This window comes from Hibiscus syriacus, unplaced genomic scaffold, assembly GCF_006381635.1.
Source record: "Hibiscus syriacus cultivar Baekdansim isolate YM2019G1 unplaced genomic scaffold, ASM638163v2 tig00110548_pilon, whole genome shotgun sequence".
In the NCBI taxonomy this organism is placed as follows: Eukaryota; Viridiplantae; Streptophyta; class Magnoliopsida; order Malvales; family Malvaceae; genus Hibiscus; species Hibiscus syriacus.
In genome coordinates, this window is record NW_024062775.1 from 2,681,010 (window position 1) to 2,699,970 (window position 18,961).

The 18,961-nt window shown below is 35.9% G+C and overlaps 1 protein-coding gene across 2 annotated transcripts; it reads right to left on the minus strand.

Moving 5' to 3' along the window:
- Positions 1-3,556: 3,556 nt before the first annotated feature.
- On the minus strand, positions 3,557-7,069 carry LOC120130863 (putative uncharacterized protein DDB_G0286901). 2 transcript variants are annotated; one of them, XM_039148016.1, is made up of 4 exons: positions 7,014-7,069; positions 4,504-6,365; positions 3,946-4,338; positions 3,557-3,897 (listed from the first exon to the last, which is right to left on the minus strand). In XM_039148016.1, the coding sequence occupies exons 2-4, from the start codon at positions 6,341-6,343 to the stop codon at positions 3,719-3,721; spliced, it is 2,412 nt and encodes an 803-aa protein (XP_039003947.1). In that variant the 5' UTR covers positions 6,344-6,365; positions 7,014-7,069; the 3' UTR covers positions 3,557-3,718. The 2 variants fall into 2 exon arrangements, with proteins under 2 accessions (XP_039003947.1, XP_039003946.1); XM_039148015.1 differs by having other exon boundaries at positions 3,557-4,338.
- Positions 7,070-18,961: the final 11,892 nt, after the last annotated feature.

The following is an 18,961-nucleotide window of genomic DNA, read 5'->3' on the forward strand; positions in this document are numbered from 1 at the left end:
ATCACCCCGTTTTCATCTGTTGTCGCGTTAACTCTGTAGCATGTACTATGTTATCTAGACCTGGGGTGTCGATATTAGATTTTTGGTCAATAACAAGAAGCTTTTGGAAGAGTACTCTGATGTATGTAAAACTTAGAGAAAAACAATTCCACCGTATAAACATTGTCAATTGTTTTAGATTTGAGAATTATCATGATTTCAACATAACAAGTGATGCAAACAAGATTAATTGTTCAATTTTAAATCAAATGAGTTCATGGGATTGAAGATATGCGGAAGAAAGTTTGTTACAACCGAGTGTGGGGTACTGTATGTGTTTAAAAAATCTGTCAAAGAAATATTCTTAGCAATCAAATAATAGACGTTTGCGTAGAGTACGCATTCTATATGAAAAAAGGGTAAAGTACACAAATGGTCACCCGGCTATAGGGTACTGCTTTATTAAGTCCCTCGACTATTAAAAGTTACAAAATAATCCTCCAACTATAGAGTGTTGTTTTGCTCCCTTGACTATAGAGTGGTGTTTTGCTAATTCCCTTTTTCGTTATAAAATTGATGTTATTTTTAGTTAAACGTTAACTTGTTGATTGCGATATGATAAAATCTTATCTCAAATCATCATATTCGGGTCATCATGTTAACATCCAACTTAGACATCCGCTAATTTTTTAACGAAAAAAGATGAGTTTTGAATATAATGAATAGTCAGGTGACCATGTTGTAACTTTTAATAGTCAAGGGACTCAATAAAGCAACACTCTATAGTTGGAGGACCATTTTATAACTTTTAATAATCGAAGGATTTAATACAATAATACCCCATAATTAGAGACCATACGTATAAAAACTTTATTCGAAACGAATACAGAAAGGGGATATCTTAAACTTTTGGGTAATATAGTAAAAGTCTCTTGGTTAGGGGTGAGCAAAACTCGACTTAACTCAAAAAATCGATTTCTTTTGACTCAACTGGACTTGAAAAAACTCGATTTGAATTGACTTCGAGTTGTAATTTCATAAACTCAACTCGACTCGGAAAAATTTCAAGTTCAAATCGAGTTGTGAAATACAACTCAAATAACTTGAATTTTTTAGTAATGAATAGATTGATTTTCAAATTTGAGTCGAATACTTTGACTTTGTATATGGTATATGTAAATCAAATATGAAAAAAAATATGAAAAAACTATATATGTATTGTATCGGGTTATAAAATATTATCTAAATTAGAATCAAATAATGTCATAATATTGTAAATATTTATAATTAAATATAAATATAAAATCAAAATTTTGACTCGACTAGACTAGAATTTTATAAACTCGACTCAAAAATTTTTTAAGTCAATTCCAAGTTATAAAGTAGGACTCGTAAACTCGAATAACTCGAAATTTTTTTACTCGACTCTATCGAACGCTCACCCCTACTCCTGGTTATAGAACTTCTTTTTGTTAAGTTCTAACTATAAAAAAATTATAAAATCATTTTTTGACTTAAAAAAGTAACGGTTTATTCTTGTTCCATTAATCTTTTAACGGAAGATGATGTTGTTATTAATAAATTTAAGGCTTAATACCAAAATAAGTATCCAAACTATATCGTTTTTCATGAATAGGTACCTAAAGTATGTTTGGACTCATCACGGTGTCTAACATTACAAAGATTACCACAATAAGTGTTTGGGCCGTCAACGGTGTTAATTTCCCCCGTTAAGTGACATGTTTCATAATCAGGTAATTTTTTTTAAAAAATATTTAAAATTAAAAAATTAAAATTATATATTTTTAAGCACATAAATTTTTTGAAATAACCCCTAAAGCTTTGAAAACCTTCATTTCAACCCCTAAACCCACGCTGGCCATCGACTTTTACCATCGACAAAGCTCCACCCGACCTCACCTCCCCCTGACGACCAAAACCCCTATAAAATTGTGATTGATTGACAGTCGAGGAATCAACATTTTATACCCCACAAACCCAATGATAAAAATTACGATCCCACGTGATTTTGATGCACAATCGGCGACAACTACAACAGTGTATGACTAGGAAGATGGTATGGACTACATCGGCGGCAGTGATCGTGGACGAAAAGGGCAGCGGCTGGGGGTTAAGGTTATGATTTGAGGAATTTGAGGCTCTATTATAATTTAAGAAAAATTAGTGTTTTTTTATAAATATAATAATATTTTTAATGTTTTTAAAAAAAATAAATTTTAAAATCACCATATTGTGACACATGTCACTTAACGGAAGAAATTAACATCGTTAACAACCCGAACATCTAAAATGATAACGTTTGTAACGTTAGGAACCAGAATGAGTCAGAAAATACTTTAGGCGACTATTTGTGAAAAGCAGTATAGTTTAGGCACTTATTATGGTATTAAGCCTAAATTTAACTTTCCAATTTTACACTTTATTTCAATTTAATCCTTATTCTAAAAAAAAATCTTAATATTTTAATACTCTATTAATTTAATCCCTTTTCTTTCCTATTTTTTCTTCCCTTAACATCACTTCTATTTCTTCTCCCCTTAACATTACCCTCGAAACAACGACAGAAGTGCTCGAGAACGACGGGTTAAGGTAGGCACATAAGGCAATGATGGGGAATATGCCGAGGGTGGTAGTGAAGAGGATGGATGAGTTAGAACATGAATTAAATTGGTATAATATTGAAATATCGATGTTTAATTTTTAAAATTAGGACTAAATTAAAATATAGTATAAAAATGAGGGTTAATTTGATTATTATTAATTTTATTCATTTCATATTTTATTATTTTTAATGGAAAATGATCAACTTTTCATATTTTATTATTTTTAAATCAAATTATAGTTTGTAACTTTTCATAATCAGAAAATCTAACAAAAAAAAAGTACCGTATAGTTGGAGAATTATTTACACAAATTCGTAGCCTGGGTGTCGATGCGGGAGCCGTTGGTAGTAGAACTGGATATTGAAAATACGAAAGCCAGATTGAAACTACATGAGAATGATTCGAGAGTTGAGATTACCTATCAGAAATGGAGTATAATAAGTGAGAATAGGACAAGAAAATGATTAGGGAGTTAAACTATACCCATTGAAAGAGAAGAATATTGGTAAAGATTATGACAAATCACTGAAGACTAGAGAGCTTGCTTTCTCAATGGAAGATACCAAGTTTTCACAGTTTAATGATATATGGAAGGTCATTTCATGAGCAACAATGATGTAACCAAGAAATCCTAAAATCTCCAACCGGAACTTCGGATGATAAAGATAAGGTAAATGGTCTGGTTTTTCAGATAGATTTTAGGTGTTGGGGCACTATCAGATTTTATTGCTTTGCCAACCTCACTGGTATTTGTTAGTTGAGCAACAAAGTCATGGACTCAAAATGATGATCTAAGAAGCCCCTAGACACATTTGCAGAAAAAAAACTTTCGTTGTTAAGCAAAAGACCTCCAGGAAGATACTCTGTTGAGTCAAAACCTATGACTTCCATTTTTGGTAGACCGTAGAACACAATTTAGACATATACATACGTGGCTTATGGAAATATGGAGTGTTATCATTAGAAGTAGAAGCACAAAACAAACACTTTCAGTACTAATATCACATTAAAGCACAAATAGCCAGGAACTCATAATTGCCTTTTCATCTCAGTAAGAAGAAAACAAAACTTTGATGGCTATAATAGTCATATAGTGAACAACAGATCCATCATTTTCACTCTGCAGCTACGTTCTCACCATCATTTCCCCCTGTTCTGGTACCTGGCAAAGTCCTAAAATTGTCACTTGCATTGTTGTCCTTGTGGGTCTGTGAAACATTATTGTTCTCATTCTCATCTGAATTCCCACTGTTGTTGGTTGCGCTTTGAGCAGAATTGTTGTTTTCATTCTGACCTGCATTTTCATTATTGTGGGTCCGAGCCCTATTAGTCTCATTCTGACTTGTGGTTTCTTGGTTGTTTGTGTTTCCCTGAGCAGTATCATTGTTCTTATTCTGGCTTGCGTTTACATTGTTGTTGCTGTTGTTGTTGTTGTTGTTCAAGTTTTGGGAGGCATTATTCTCAGTCTGACCTTTATTTTCTTTGTGAGTAATGCTCTGAGCAGCATTGTTCTCATTCTTACCTGCATTCTTATCGTGGATATCGTTTTCAACAGTATTGTTGTTCTCATTCTGTCTTGCATTCTCACTGTTGTTGCAGCTCTGGGAAGCATTGTTCCCATCCATACCTGCATGCTCGTTGTTGGTGGCTATTTGAACAGCGTTGTTCTCATTCTGACTTGCATTCTCACTGTTATTGCTGTTGTAGTTCTGGGAAGCATTATTCTCATTCCGACCTGCATTTTCTTTGTTGTTATTTCTCTTAGCAGCATTGTTCTCATTCTCACTTGCATTCTCGTTGTTGTTGGTGTTGATCTGAACAGCATCATTGTTCTCAATCCGACTTGTATTCTCATTGTTGTTGGTATTGATCTGAACATGATCATTGTTCTCAATCTGACTTGCATTCTCATTGTTATTGTTGTTGCTCTGGGAAGCATTATTCTCATTCTGACCAACATTCTGGTTGTCGGCAACGCTCTGAGCAGCATTGTTCTCATTTTGCCCAGCATTCTCGTTGTTGTTGTTATTGCGCAGAACAGTATCGTTGCTCTCATTCTGACTTGCTTTCTCATTGTTGCTCTGGGAAGCATTATTCTCATTCTGACCTGCATTCTTCGTCTTCTTGTTCTGAACAGCATTTTCATTTAAATTTGAATTATTGTTGTCCTTTTCAATAGCATCTTCATTTGCATTTGCAATGTCGTTAGTGTTGCTCTGATTGTCAGTGCTGCTGTCTCTCCCATTTACATTTGCATCATTGTTGGTATCGCCACCACTCTCATTCTCACTCTGTGCAGCACCAGCATTATCATTAGTGTTCGAGGATGTTGTCTTCTCTTCGGCAATTGAAGAATCAGAAGAATGAACTCCTTCATTCTGGCCAGCATTTGAATTATCAATTGTGTTTAAGGAAATAAGTTTTTCCCGTGTACCCTCTACTCCAGAATTATTGTTGGATTCGTCAGTCTGAACTTTGTCATTTTGGCTTGTAACTGAAGATGAAGAATTGCTGTCTGATCCTGTCCATGCATCAGAGTTCTCAGTCTTCCCATTTGATTCAACAGATTCAGAGTTACCGGTAGAGCTTGCAGAACCTCCATTAGCTCCATTCACGTGCTCAGTCAAAGTGGAAATTGCATTTAAATCTAACCTCTCGCCATTGCCAACTGAGGCGGATTTCTCCAATTGCTGATCATTTTCATTCCGAGTTGAATCGGATGTTGCCTCTGTACAATTCTGGTTCCCATTTGAGTTTGTATCCGTCACTGAAGCCTCGGTGCTCTCATTACCACTCCCTTGATTGTTCTCAGTTGTTTCATTCTCCTGCACATTCGACTCGTTATGATGGACACTGGCTGCTTCACGGCTATTCGATCCTTTCTCCTGGTCAAACTCATTTTTACCATTGTCTTTTAACTGCTCCAACTCCTTGGAATTTTCTGAACCACCTGACTCATTCTCAACTGATACATGTTGGCTATCATGGCTTACCTCGCTTGAAGCATCATCCCCCTTGTAAAGTTCTTCTCTTGCTTCTTCATTGCTCCTTTCAACTCCGTCATGGACCCGATCATCTGATGTACCAACATTTTCCATCTCACCTCCACTCTTCTCAGTCTCTTTCTTGCGGCTTTCCGTTGGGACGCTCTCTTTCCCGATATGTGTATTTTCCTTCTCTCGACTCTCCTCGGTGTCCTCTGTATTGACTTCACTCACCTTGTTTTCACTGTCCTCTTTACTCTCTTCTAACCCCTTATCTTCACCAACATTCTCTTTAGTCTTTTCACTCTCCAGGTCTCCGCTTTCCTTTTCTTCAACTTCAGTGTTCCGGATTTCTTCATTTTCCTTCTCGCCGTCTGTAGTAGTTTCGGTGTGCTTGGTTTCCTCTTCCGGTTTCACATCATCGTGCTCACCCATCACATCATCATCTGCATTCCCTCTTCCTTCAGTTTCAGTTTCCTCAAGCTTGTTATCTTCTTCTCCAATCTTGCTTCCTTCCTCGTCTTCCTCCTTGATCCGCACATCCTTAATAATCGTTTTCTCTGGTTGAGGAAGGTCCTTTCTCCCCAACTTTATGACTTGGGTCGCCGATTTCTCGTACTCGGCTTTCTTCTCACTCGAGTGCCTAACTTGGTAAAGCAGCCAAATGCAAATGGCAGTCAGAAGACATATTTGCAGAGCATGCTTCACCTTCAACCCTTTGGATCTTTGATTCCTATAAGGTGAACCCCTGAACATGGTGCACTTCCTTCAACAAAACCTGCCGGAAAAACACCACATGACATCGAATTTGTTTTGTAATTATAGTCATACATTACATCAACGATAACATTGTAAACAAAGAACTAATAGGCTAACACGACAGAAAGAAAACGAAAACTCAAGCAGAAAATGTTTCTATATATTATTAAAATGCAATACATGCAAAGAAAATCCAGATCATCCCATGAACTAAAGCTCAAATGGTAATTTACCATGAACATAAATATATTCAACTCAAATTCCCATAAGAGAATATTGTCGAACACACTAATACCAACAATTACAACTGATCCAATTCAAAGAAAAAGACGATAAATAATGAATGAACAATAAAAAGGTTGGCAAAATTCGGAAAATATATCAATGGCACGCCATTCAAACAAGAGGAATCCAACGCTCTTACAGCTTTAACCAAGACATAAACTTTAACTCTTATGTATTTTCAAGGTTCAAAAAGGAAAAAAATAAGTTAAGAAGACGTCTTATGAAGAGATAACAAAGGAAAAGATGAATAATAATGCAGTATGCAGGATCAAACTTATATTAAAAAGAATAAAACTGAAACAAATCAACCACTTGAATTTTAAAAGTAAACCCAGTTTTAAAAATCGAAAATTAAATTGAAAAAGCTCGGATAGAGACTTACCTCGAATCCAAAATGATCAGGAAGAAACGAACAACGAAAACTTTTTGCTTTCTAAGCGAAAATATCCGAAAAGAGTTATATTTCCAGAAATTTGGACGAAATGCAAAAAGAAAAAGGAAGAGAAGAAAACTTGATTCCAATGTTGTATAAGCTATGGGATGAGATTGGATCTCGAAATGGATAATCAGAGAGTTTGGAACACAAATGGTGCATTCGTTCATGCTCCTTAAAACGGCATTCTATCGATCACAGCAAATCTAAAAAATCTCCTGCATTCTCACCCTCTCTGTTTTCACATTCTTAATGGCGCGTGTAATTACATGACAACCGTACTACGCCGTTTGTAGTTAGATCGGGTTATAAGGTCTTATTCTATTTTGAGCCCTCTACTGTACATAAGTTTATATGGTACCAACTATATGACATTGTTTTATTAAATTCATCGACTATTAAAAATTATAAAATGATTCATTCACTATAAGATATTATTTTGTTTTGTTGAGTCCATCAACTAGTAAAAATTATAAAAATGTTCACTCAACTATTCGTATGTTTCAAACTTGTCTTTTTTTGTTAAAAATTGACAGTCGTCTGAGTTGGATATTAACCTGCTAATCGATATATGATATCATCTGATCCTAGAATCTAAAACAACTACACAATTCAAATGATTTTGGGATAAGATGTTATCATATCCTAGTTAGTAGATAAATGTCCAACTCATAGAGACGAACACAAGATTTTATATTATGGAATAAACTTCTAAAATTTTAGAAAGAAACGAACTTATAAAATTCCAAGGGGACGAAAAGAGATTTTTAATAGAAAATAACTAGAAAAAAATATATAAAATATATGGTAATTTTAAATTTTCTGGGGGCGACTGTCCCCACCCTCGGTCCATCCCTGCTCGCTCAGACGATCGTCAATTTTTTAATGGAAAATGACGAGTTTAGAATATATAAATGATCGGGCGATCATTTTATAACTTTTAATAGTCAGGGAACTCAACAAAACAACAACCTATAATTAGGGGATCATTTTGTAACTTTTAATAGTCAAATAACTAAACAAAATAATACTATATAGTGGGAGTACAATTTATGTACTTAATCCTTTAATCTATATTTAAATTTGACATAATTTGATCTCATACTTCTATAATATTTTTATTACTCAATATTAACTATTTTGTAAGATATACATTTTAAATCAGAAAACTTAACATTAATTTTCATATACCTCAAATTCGTTAAAATAATTTTACATAAAAATATGCCTTATTAGGTGTATGACTTAGTACTTTCTAAATAAATTTAACTTCGATTTTGAGCTGTACGCATTTTGAGTAAGCTTTAATCATAAAAATTACTTGACGGAATTAATAAAAAATAATTTAATTTATTAATAATAGTAATTTAAATATAATAAAACAGGTTTAATAATTACATGGAAAGTCAAAGTCAAGTATAATTTAAGTAACTTAAAATATAAATTACTTTTATTGCAGTTTGAATATCGACAGATTTTTAAAGAAAATCTATGTAGGTGAAAATGATGCTTTAAAAAAATCTATATTCGTAACTTAATTGAAATATTCAACTATTAATGACATTATAAAATGTAAAAAGAAATTAAATTATATCATACTAAAAAATAAGAATCAAATTTTAATTTAAATAAATGGAGAAATATGAGACCAAATTTTTTTTTTTGTTTAAATATAATGTATTGTTGACATTTGTTGTTGACATTTGTTATGAATCCTTTAATTATAGAAAGAGTTATGATTTTCATTGAAACAAAGGCTGTCAAAATATACACATGAGTCACCCACCAACAAATGTCAATTGTCTAAACAACTTTCATAACAACAAATTATAAAGCTCTATTGCAAACATTAGCTAGCTCAACCACTCACGCAACCTGCATGTCAACCATTCATGCATGCATGCATCCTAATAATTATATATATGTTAATATTTTCCGTACTTTCGCAGACTTCAAGAGCAAAAGAACCTGCCACATTAAGGTTTTCACGAAAGCGAGGAAAGTGAGCCTTGGTGAGAGGCTTATGCAAGTTGAGAATGATCAGGAACATAATTAACACAGATAGGTCCAGCGTCAAGTTGAGAATAAACAAAATGAACATCAAGTTAAATGTGCTTAGACCGTGCATGGAATACCAAGTTAACACCGTGGCAATAACACTAGTACTGTCACTCTAAATAACATGCGCTTCAGCACACACAACACCCATATTAGTAAGAAGAGCACGCAACCAAACAACTTCAGAGACAACATCAGCCAAACAACTTCATTTGTGGAACAGGAGATCGACTTTTGTTTCTTCGAGCACCATGACATAAGATTGTCTTCGTAAAAAACATAGTACCCCGAAATTGAGCGATGATTATCAGAGTTGCTTGCCCAATCAACATCCGGAAAAGTTTAAATAGACGAGGATGTCGCAAAAGCATAAAACACCAAACCCTAATCCATAGTCCCACTCAAGTAGCGCAATATACGCTTGATTGCTAGCCAATTAAGCTCACATGATTGATGCATGTATTGAGCAACATGTTCAACACTGTATACAATGCCAAGTCTAATGTGACAGAGGTAAAGAAGAGCTCCTACAATACTTCGACAAAGTTGAGGATCAACAAGAGTTTGACCCGCATCTTAAATTAACTTAAGAGAAGAAATTCATAGGTGTAGGAGCGGACTGAGCATTACTCATATCTATTGTGTCAAGTAACTCACGGATGTACTTGTGTTGAGTCACTTTAACACCCCGTCACCACGTTCAACTTCCAAACCAAGAAAGAAATTTAATTCCCCAAGATCTTTTAGAGAAAATTGACAACTAAGATGTTGAACCACATCTTTAATCAATGTATCAAGAACTACTCGTTATGACAACGTCATCAACATAAATAAGAATATATAAAGAAGAATCATGATCACACACTACAACGGAATGAGTCTATACGGCACTTTTCGCGGTGTTTATAATACAAACGCCAGTAAGATTTCACATATAACGATGTTTTTATAATGTCGCTGAATGTCAAAATTAGCGGCGTTTATCATTAAAACGTCGCTATAGATATGTACCTTAGTGGCATTTGTTATATAAACGCCTTAATAGAGACACCTTAGTGGCGTTTGTTACTAAAACGCTGCTATTGAGGCGAACTTTAGTGGCGTTTATCATTAAAACGCTGCTATAGAGCCGTACCTTAGTGGCATTTGTTATCAAAACGCCGCAATAAAAGAGAACTTTAGTAGCGTTTGTTATTAAAACGTCGCAATAGAATCTATACTTTAGTGGCATTTGTTATTAAAATGCCGCAGTAGAGGCTCACATTAGTGGTGTTTGTTGTTGAAACGCCACAGTAGAGGTGCACGTTATTGGAGTTTGTTATTAAAATGTTGCTATAGATTTGTACTTTAATGGCGTTTGTTATAAAAACGCGCCTTGGAATGTATAAATCTCCTCTCACCCCCCGATTCCTAATTTGTTTCTTCCTAAACCTTTCTTCTTCCATCCTTAGCGAGCATCTTCATCAAATCGGCATGTTAGTCACCATCGTCACGCCTCCCATCACCATCGTCTCACTGCCAGATGCTCCTCAAGGCTCAAAATTCAGGTACGCTTTTAATCTCTTCTCATGGCATCCATGTTACTAAAAACCCTAAGAAGAATCCTATGTTTACTTCATAAAAACTCATTGGATTCTGATTTCAAATTAAATATTGTTGCTCTTTGCTTGTGTTTTTTCGAGAAAATTCAAGCTTCCCTCCTAATGTCAAGATAGATTATTAGTTGAACTTAGGAGTTTTACGTTTGTTTACTATTATTCAAAAGTAAAGAGCTTTGATTGTAAATTCGTGGGATTGGGATGGTTGTTAAGTTAAGAGAGTGAACAAAACAAAACAATGGGTGCTTGTTTCCTATTACGCTGAATAAATAACAATGCATCGACTTAAGTTCCCACAAAGCCAAGAGAAAGCAAAAACTACAAAGCAGAATACCAATTACGGGGTGCTTGCTTAAACCCATACAAAGCTTTTTCCAACTTACACACAAGGCGTTCACCACTAGATTACTCATTCTCAAACCCCGGATGTTGAACCATGAATATATCTTCAACAAGTTTTCTATTAAGAAAAGCATTGTTAATATCAACTTGTCGAAGTTTCCAGTTATTCTGAACTGCCAAAGACAACACCACATTCACTGTTGGCGGTTTGATAATCGGACTAAAGGTATCTCTAAAATTAGATCATAGAACTTTAAGAAAACCTTTTTCGACAAGGAAAGCCTTGTACCTAGCAATCGAACCATCCAGATTTTTTTGATCCAAAATAACCACTTACACCCAATTGCAGTCCGACACTAGGTAAATGAACCAATGTCCATGTACCATTCTGAATAAGTGCATCATATTCAGCAAAAAACTGCTTGATTATAGTGAGGAAATGCAAGAGCCTTCCAAACAGAAGTAGGTTCAAAAATGTCAAGATCATGACGAAGAGCATGAAAAATACGAGGTTTGAAAATGCCATGTTTACTTTGAGAAACCATGGGATGTTGATTCAATGAGGAAGATGTATCATCCCTGCGGCCACAAGTATATGTAACTTGTACATTTGAGGGGACATTCATATGACGAGCATTATCATCACCATTTGGTATAGTAATCATAACACCCTCATTGTCACCTTCCCTAGGTGGAGACTCATCAACTAGCACATCCCCTGCTATAGAACTAGAAGAAGAATCGAGCCCCACCACTAAATCATCACACATGGCACGTTCAAAATCTTGAGGACCAATAAAAGGAAACAAATGAATTACTTCATCACTATTCTGTTGATGACTATTAGAGTCAGTGGTACTCATTTGTAAAATTTCAAAGGGCACAAGAACAACATAGAAGTCACTGTTAGTGTCAATGAGCTTTGTTGTTGTGCAGAGCCTATGAGTCATGATGGACGCTTGTGCAAGTAAGTTTTGAATGAGCTTTGAAAGAGGATGTTAAAGTCAAAGATTGCAAGGGGAATGTTAGGGTTAATTGTATACTGTACATGGTTGTGCATGCAACTACTTGTATACGTTATAGCCAATCAGTTGGAGAAGTTAGTTTGTTAAAGTCAGTTACAGGATTAGTTATAGTTGTAATCCATAGCTATAAATGTTCACCTTGAGACTTGTATATATTCACACAATAAAGATAATAAAGTTTAGGAGTTTTCTCTCTTTAGTTTTTCTTCTTGCTTTCATAGTTTAGATATATGTTGACATCTTTACATGGTATCAAAGCCAAAATGGTCCTGCGATTCCTGGTTTACTCCTTTTCTTGGCTTATATCTCTGGTGATAATCTTGCTCTATCCTAGTTTATTACAAATGAGCCAGGACAACTTGAGGAAAATTCAGTATATGTTGTGTATAGGCAACAAGACAAGTTGTTTGCTTCATGGTTGTTGACAACGGTTAGCATTGAGGTTTTGCCACATCTTACGGGGATCACGTCCTCTCGTACAATCTGGAATACATTATCAAGATTGTTTGGAGTTCATTCTAGTGCCAAGATTTCTTCTCTTAGACACAGTTTGCACTCTCAGAGGAAAGCTAGCTTGACTGTGAGTGATTATTTAGCCAAGATCAAGACAATCTGTGACTTGTTGAATGTTGCTGGTTGTGTTGTATCTGAACAAGAACAAGTAAGTGTGATTATTGCTGGATTGTTAATGGAGTTTGAGTTCATTATTGCTATAGTGTCTCGTGATGCAATATCCTTGGATATTCTCACTGAAATGTTCCTGGATATTGAGGCTAGGCAGAAAGCCTTTTTAAGCGATGATATTGCTGCAAATATGGTTGTTCAGCCAAAAGAAGAGAATGAGTCGAGATCTCAGGTTGTCACTGAAACAGATACAATAGAAAAGTAATTTTATTCTGTGAGAGGTCAACAGGGAAGTCAGCAGAGAGGTTATCGTAGTCGAGGCAGATGAAGGTTTAACAATTCGAATCTACCACATTGCCAGTATTCTGGAAAGTTTGGGCACATTGTTCAACGGTGTTATCGTCATTTTGATCGAGATTTCACTGGAGTTGTCAATGATGATCAGTCTGCTGAGCAGTTGAAGAAACCATCTGAACAGGTTGTTCCTGTGAATGGACATGCGTATAATCACACGCTAAATTCTCATGTTTTCTACCACTATCCATCCAGCTCTATGCAGGGTATGCCTTATGCTTTGACTCGTCAAGGACTGTTTTACTCCTCGAATCAGGTAATGAATACCTTTCCTGGGGACTATGTATCTCATCCTACAACAACAGAAGGACAAGAGTCATTTGTTCATACTACACCTACAGTCTTTGTATCCACTGTGCCTAGTATGACAGTAGTTCACAGTGTTCCAAAACACTCTAATGCTTTGTGGTATCCAGACACGGGTGCCACTCATCATGTATCAAATGATATTGTATCATTCAATTCAGGCATGGCATACAAAGGTAACAACACTCTTCTAATGGGAAATGGTGAAGGAATTAAAATTGATCATGTTGGTCAAGTGTTTCTGTCTTCTTGTCTCAGACCTCTGGTGTTACAAAATATGCTACATGCCCCACACATTAAGAAGAAATTATTGTCAGTATCTCAATTAACTCGTGATAACAATGTGTTTATTGAGTTTCATCCTTTTGAATCCTTGGTGAATGATGCACAGACTCAGACCATTTTGTTGAGAGGGAAGCTCACACGTGAAGGATTATACCAGCTATTACCGTATGAAGAGAAGAAATCAAGTTGCATAGTGAACAATGTGTCCAAGGCTTCAAGCAGTTTGGAACTTTGGCATAGGCATTTAGAACACTCGTATGTGAAGATTGTCAAAGATGTTATAAAAATGTGTAGTGTTTCTTCTAGTGAAAACAAATTAAACAATGTTTGTTCTGCATGTTTACAAGGCAAGGCTTACAAGCTGCATTTTTGTAATTCGTTGACTGAATACAAAGAAATTTTTCAACTGGTTGTGTCAGATGTGTGGGAACCTGCACCTGTAGTTTTGACTGAAGGTTACGTATATTATGTATTATTTATTGACGTGTTTAGCACACATATATAGGTGTATCTAATTAGAAAGAAGCCTGAAGTCAGCCAATGCTTTCTCAACCTTATTAAAATAGCCGAGGTTCAGTTTGGGAAGAAAATCAAAGCGTTGCAAAGTGATGTTGGAGGTGAATATCAAGCTCTAAAGAGTTGGTTTTTTACCAATGGTGTACAACATCGAATCTCATGTCCTAGCACATCAGAGTAAAATGGGAAGGCTGAGCGTAAACATCGCCACATTGTTGAGATGAGACTAGCCATGTTACCTCAAGCATCACTGCCAACAAAGTTCTGGAAACATTGCTTTTACTATGGCAGTTTACATCATAAATAGAATACCATCCGAGACCATTTCAGGAAAGACCCCGTTTGAAGTTCTTTATCAGAAAGCTCTTGACTACTCGGGTATGAGAGTTTTTTGTTGTGCTTATTTCCCTTTCTTGAGGCCGTTTAATCAACATAAATTGGATTTTCGGTCAAGGTAATGTGTGTTTCTTGGGCCCAGCACCTCACATCATGGGTACAAATGTTTAGACAGTGATGGTAGAATTTTTGTCTCTCGTCATGTGAGGTTTGATGAGCAAGTATTTCCCTTTGATAAGAATCAACTTGTGTGCAAGTGTCATAGACAAGAAATTGTCACGACTGGACAGTTTCCTGTAGTTTATAATAAGCGTGGAGCCACACCACTTGGTAATCATAATAATGTTGGGGTAGGTGCGCATAATCCAAGTCAAAATATTGTTGGGGCCATGCCTTTTAGAATGATGGATGCACGTGGTAATGCTCTTGGGGACACACCGAATTCTATTTAAATCGATAGTGCATATGAATCTCCTCTTAGCGTGGTTCCCACCCATGTTGATACTTCAATAAACGCATGGGTCCAAGAATTAAATAATGGTAATGTGCATGGCGTGGTGCCTACCCACGTTGATACTTCAACAAACGTATGGGTCCAAGAATTAAATAATGGTAATGCATATGACGTGGTCCAAGAAAAGAATAGTTATGCGGTAAACTTAAATAATAGTGGTGGTGACAGCTCACATGGGGACCAAGGTGCAGCAAATCCACAAGAAGAAAATGATGGTGCGACAAACTTAAATAATAGTGGTGGTGACAGCTCACATGGGAACCAAGGTGTGGCAAACATAAATAATGGGAGTAATTTTGATGGCTATTTGTATGAGGTCTAAGAAGAAAGTCACGATGATAGCAATTGTGGGAGTAGTTGTTATGACAGCTCACATTGGGTCCAAGAAGAGAATCACGATGGTAGCAATTGTGATGATAGTTCACGTGGGGTCTAAGAAGAAAATGGTATAGTAGAGACGTGCATTGAAGTTAAACGCAATGTGGAGAGTGGTGTACCACAAGCTGTCTCCAATGTACATCCTATGATGACCATGAGTAAGCATGGAATCTGGAAGCTGAAAGTTTATAACATTGCAAATTCATAACGAGAGCCAGCAAATATCACAGAGACCCTGATGAGTCCTCATTGAAAAGAAGCTGCACAAGCTGAGTTTGATGCCCTGGTAAGGAATGACACATGGACTTTAGTTCCTCTTCCTACAGATAGGAAGGCAGTAAATTATAAATGGATTTTTTGAATAAAGTGAAATATTGATGGCTCGATATCAAGGTATAAACCACGCTTGTTGGCGAAATGTTTTCTTAAAAAACGAGAAATTGACTTTGATGAAGTTTTCAGCCTGGTGGTCAAGCTTGCAACGATCAGGGTAATCATTTCCTTAGCGTTGTCACAAGGGTGGAAGCTGAGACAGATAGATGTCAACAATACCTTCTTGAATAGGTTGTTCACTGAAGAGGTGTACATGACTTAACCACCAAGATATGAGCAAGGAAATGGTGAGTTGGTATGTAAGCTACACAAGGCAATTTATGGTCTGAAATAAACACTAAGGGTCTAGTTTGAATGATTGAAAAGGTATCTAGAGTCTGAAGGTTTTTGTCTAGCCAAGTCAGATGCTTCTCTTTATGTTAGAAAGATCTCGAATAGTTTGGTGTACCTGTTGGTATATGTCGATGACATTATCTTAATAGGTGATAAAGAAGTGGTTGTACAGTTAGTTATGAAGATGGTAATATTATCCCCAGTCAACAAAAGTACATACAAGACCTTTTACAGAAGTATGGCTTTGGTGAAGTGAAAAGCCTTCCCACTCCCATGGTCTCAAATGTCAAGCTGTCTGCTAAGGAGGGATAATCACTTGAACTTGAAGATGTTGCACGATACATAAGCATAGTAGGTGCTCTGCAGTACATTGTAATTACTCGACCTGATGTTGCATTTGCTGTGAATAAAGATCAATTTATACAAGCCCCACTAGATGTTCATTTTCAAGCAGTCAAGCGAATACTTCAATATCTACAAGATACCATTGACTTTGGGCTACATTTTAGATCCTCTTCAAGGATGGCTTTGATTGGATTTGCATATGCAAATTGGGGGTCAGATGTAGATGATAGGCGATCGACATCTGGTTTATGTATATATTTTTGTGGAAATTTGGTCTCATAGAGCTCTCAAAAGTAACAGGTTGTTGCACGATCAACTGTTGAGGTCGAATATAGAAGTGTGGCTTTTGCAGCTGCTGAGATGGTGTGGCTTCGATCGTTGTTGGGGGAATTGCATGTAGTTTCACATGGCAAGGCCACATTGTGATATGATAATACGAGTACAGTCGTTGTATGTGCTAATCATGTATTGCATTCTAAGTTCAAACATATTGAGCTAGGCTTGTTTTTTATTCGAGAAATGATGGCTATGGGGTAATTACAAGTACATGAAGTTCCTGCAGTTGAGCAGGTTGCTGATGTGCAAACCAAACCTTTGTTAGCACCATTATTCTTCAAACATAGACAGCAGTTGCTGCTAAACCATTGTTTTACCTGCCACGAAACTAGTCTTATATGGAAACAACATGGTCTGAGAGAAAATTGTTCCATATGAAGTTAAGCAAAAATAATCTCTATGTTGAGGACTATACCCAAGGAATATACAAGGTTAAGAGCAAAAGTTAAACTTATGTTTTTGAAAGGGTCATAGACAAAGAAAACATCGACAACCAAAAACCCTTAAATGATCATATCGAAATGGTTTACCATAGAGCTTCTCAAACAGAGATAAACCATTCAAAATCTTGGTGAGCAATCTATTTATCAAATGAGTTGTCGTAACCACTGCATATGACCAAAACTTCAAGGGTAGAGAAGCTTGAGCCAACAAAGTAAGAGCCATATCAACAGCATGCCTACGTTTTTGTTCTACCACATCGTTTTGTTGAGATGTATGAGGGCAAGTTACATGATGAATTATACTAAACCGAATAAGAGTCTTGGACAAACTATAAAATTCACCTCCCTAATCACTTTGCACTTCTGTTATCGACACTTTAAATTGTGTTTGAACTATTTTATAAAACATGCTAAATGCCTCCAATGCTTGTGACTTATCACGAAGCAAGTAAACCCACACATGTCAAGAATAAGCATCCACAAATGACACCTAATATCAAAAGCTATTAGATGAAACATGAGGAGACATCTCAAAGATCCGTAAACACCAATTAAAAAGGAGCATTATAAGTAGTGTGAGACTTAACAAAAGGTAACCAATGATTCTTTCCCATTTAGCAAGCAACACAAACATTATTATATAACTCATTTGAAAGGACAACATTACAAGAATGACTCACACTTAGTAACACCTCATGAACCAGATGTCCTAATCGTATGTGACATAACTCATAATCTTCATTGGCAACACACGCTATATTAGATTCAACTCTACCACCTCTAGATTCGATTATTGCTGAATCAAACTCATATAGACCATCTTTCTCCCTTCCTTCAAGTAAAATAGCCTCAGAGCCTTTATCACAAATAACACAACACTCTACATGAAACTCTAAGAAAATTCCATTGTCTCTAGTAAACTTAGACATCGAAATAAGATTTTAAGTAATATCAGGAACATTGATTAAGTCACTTAGCTTCAAAGTACGAGAAAAGGTAAATAAATTAGCACAACCAATCATATCAATATATAACCTGTTACCATCACCAACTATTAGCTTACCAACTATTAGTTTATCGGCCCCATGAAAAGTAGAACTATCCTATAACTATCCTCTGATGAGTGTTCAGAATAGGTAGTATTTGCTCGTTAATTCTTCGATATGATGAATTTATAGCTGTTAATTTGGTTGTGTTATGCTTGTTTTCGTGCAGGGACTTACTTTCCAGAATTAGTGGTAAAACGGATGCACTCTGCATTTTTTTATTTGGTCACGACTGGAGATATGGGCACGACTCTGGGTATGACACGGTCTGATGTGGTAGTTTCTAGAAGGTCCAATCAATGGCAGTTTCTAGAAGGTCCAGTCAACGACAGTTTCTAGAAGATCTAGTAAGTTCACCTTCTGGAAGATGGACGAGCAGAGTTGCATTAGGAGACTTGTTTAAAGTTTGAATATAGGAAAAACAATTATCTTTAGGATTATTTTATTTTAATTTCTTTGTTTATTTTAGGGTTTTTAGAGGCTATAAATACCCTCTTGGGGGTAAGCCTAATGACAAAACTCATATTACAATCTTCTTTTCCTTTCTTGTTTTATAAAAATTCTCTCTTTATTTGTTTTTTTTCTAATTTTCGGTTTTTCTCTTTACTTTAAAGCTTTGTTTTTAAATATGCTAAATATGAATTTTGTCATGCTTAGCTAATTTTCTCATAAGCCGAGAGCTGAAGCGATGACTCAGTTCCAAAGGGAGAATTGAAAAAGACCCT

Excerpts from the sequence above, each read along its gene's own strand:
- LOC120130863 (XM_039148015.1), bottom strand. The coding sequence starts at position 6,343 with ATGTTCAGGGGTTCACCTTATAGGAATCAAAGATCCAAAGGGTTGAAG. Across the intron at positions 4,339-4,503 it reads CAATAACAATGAGAATGCAA|GTCGGAATGAGAATAATGCT; the intron begins GTCAGATTGAGA and ends AAGAAAATGCAG.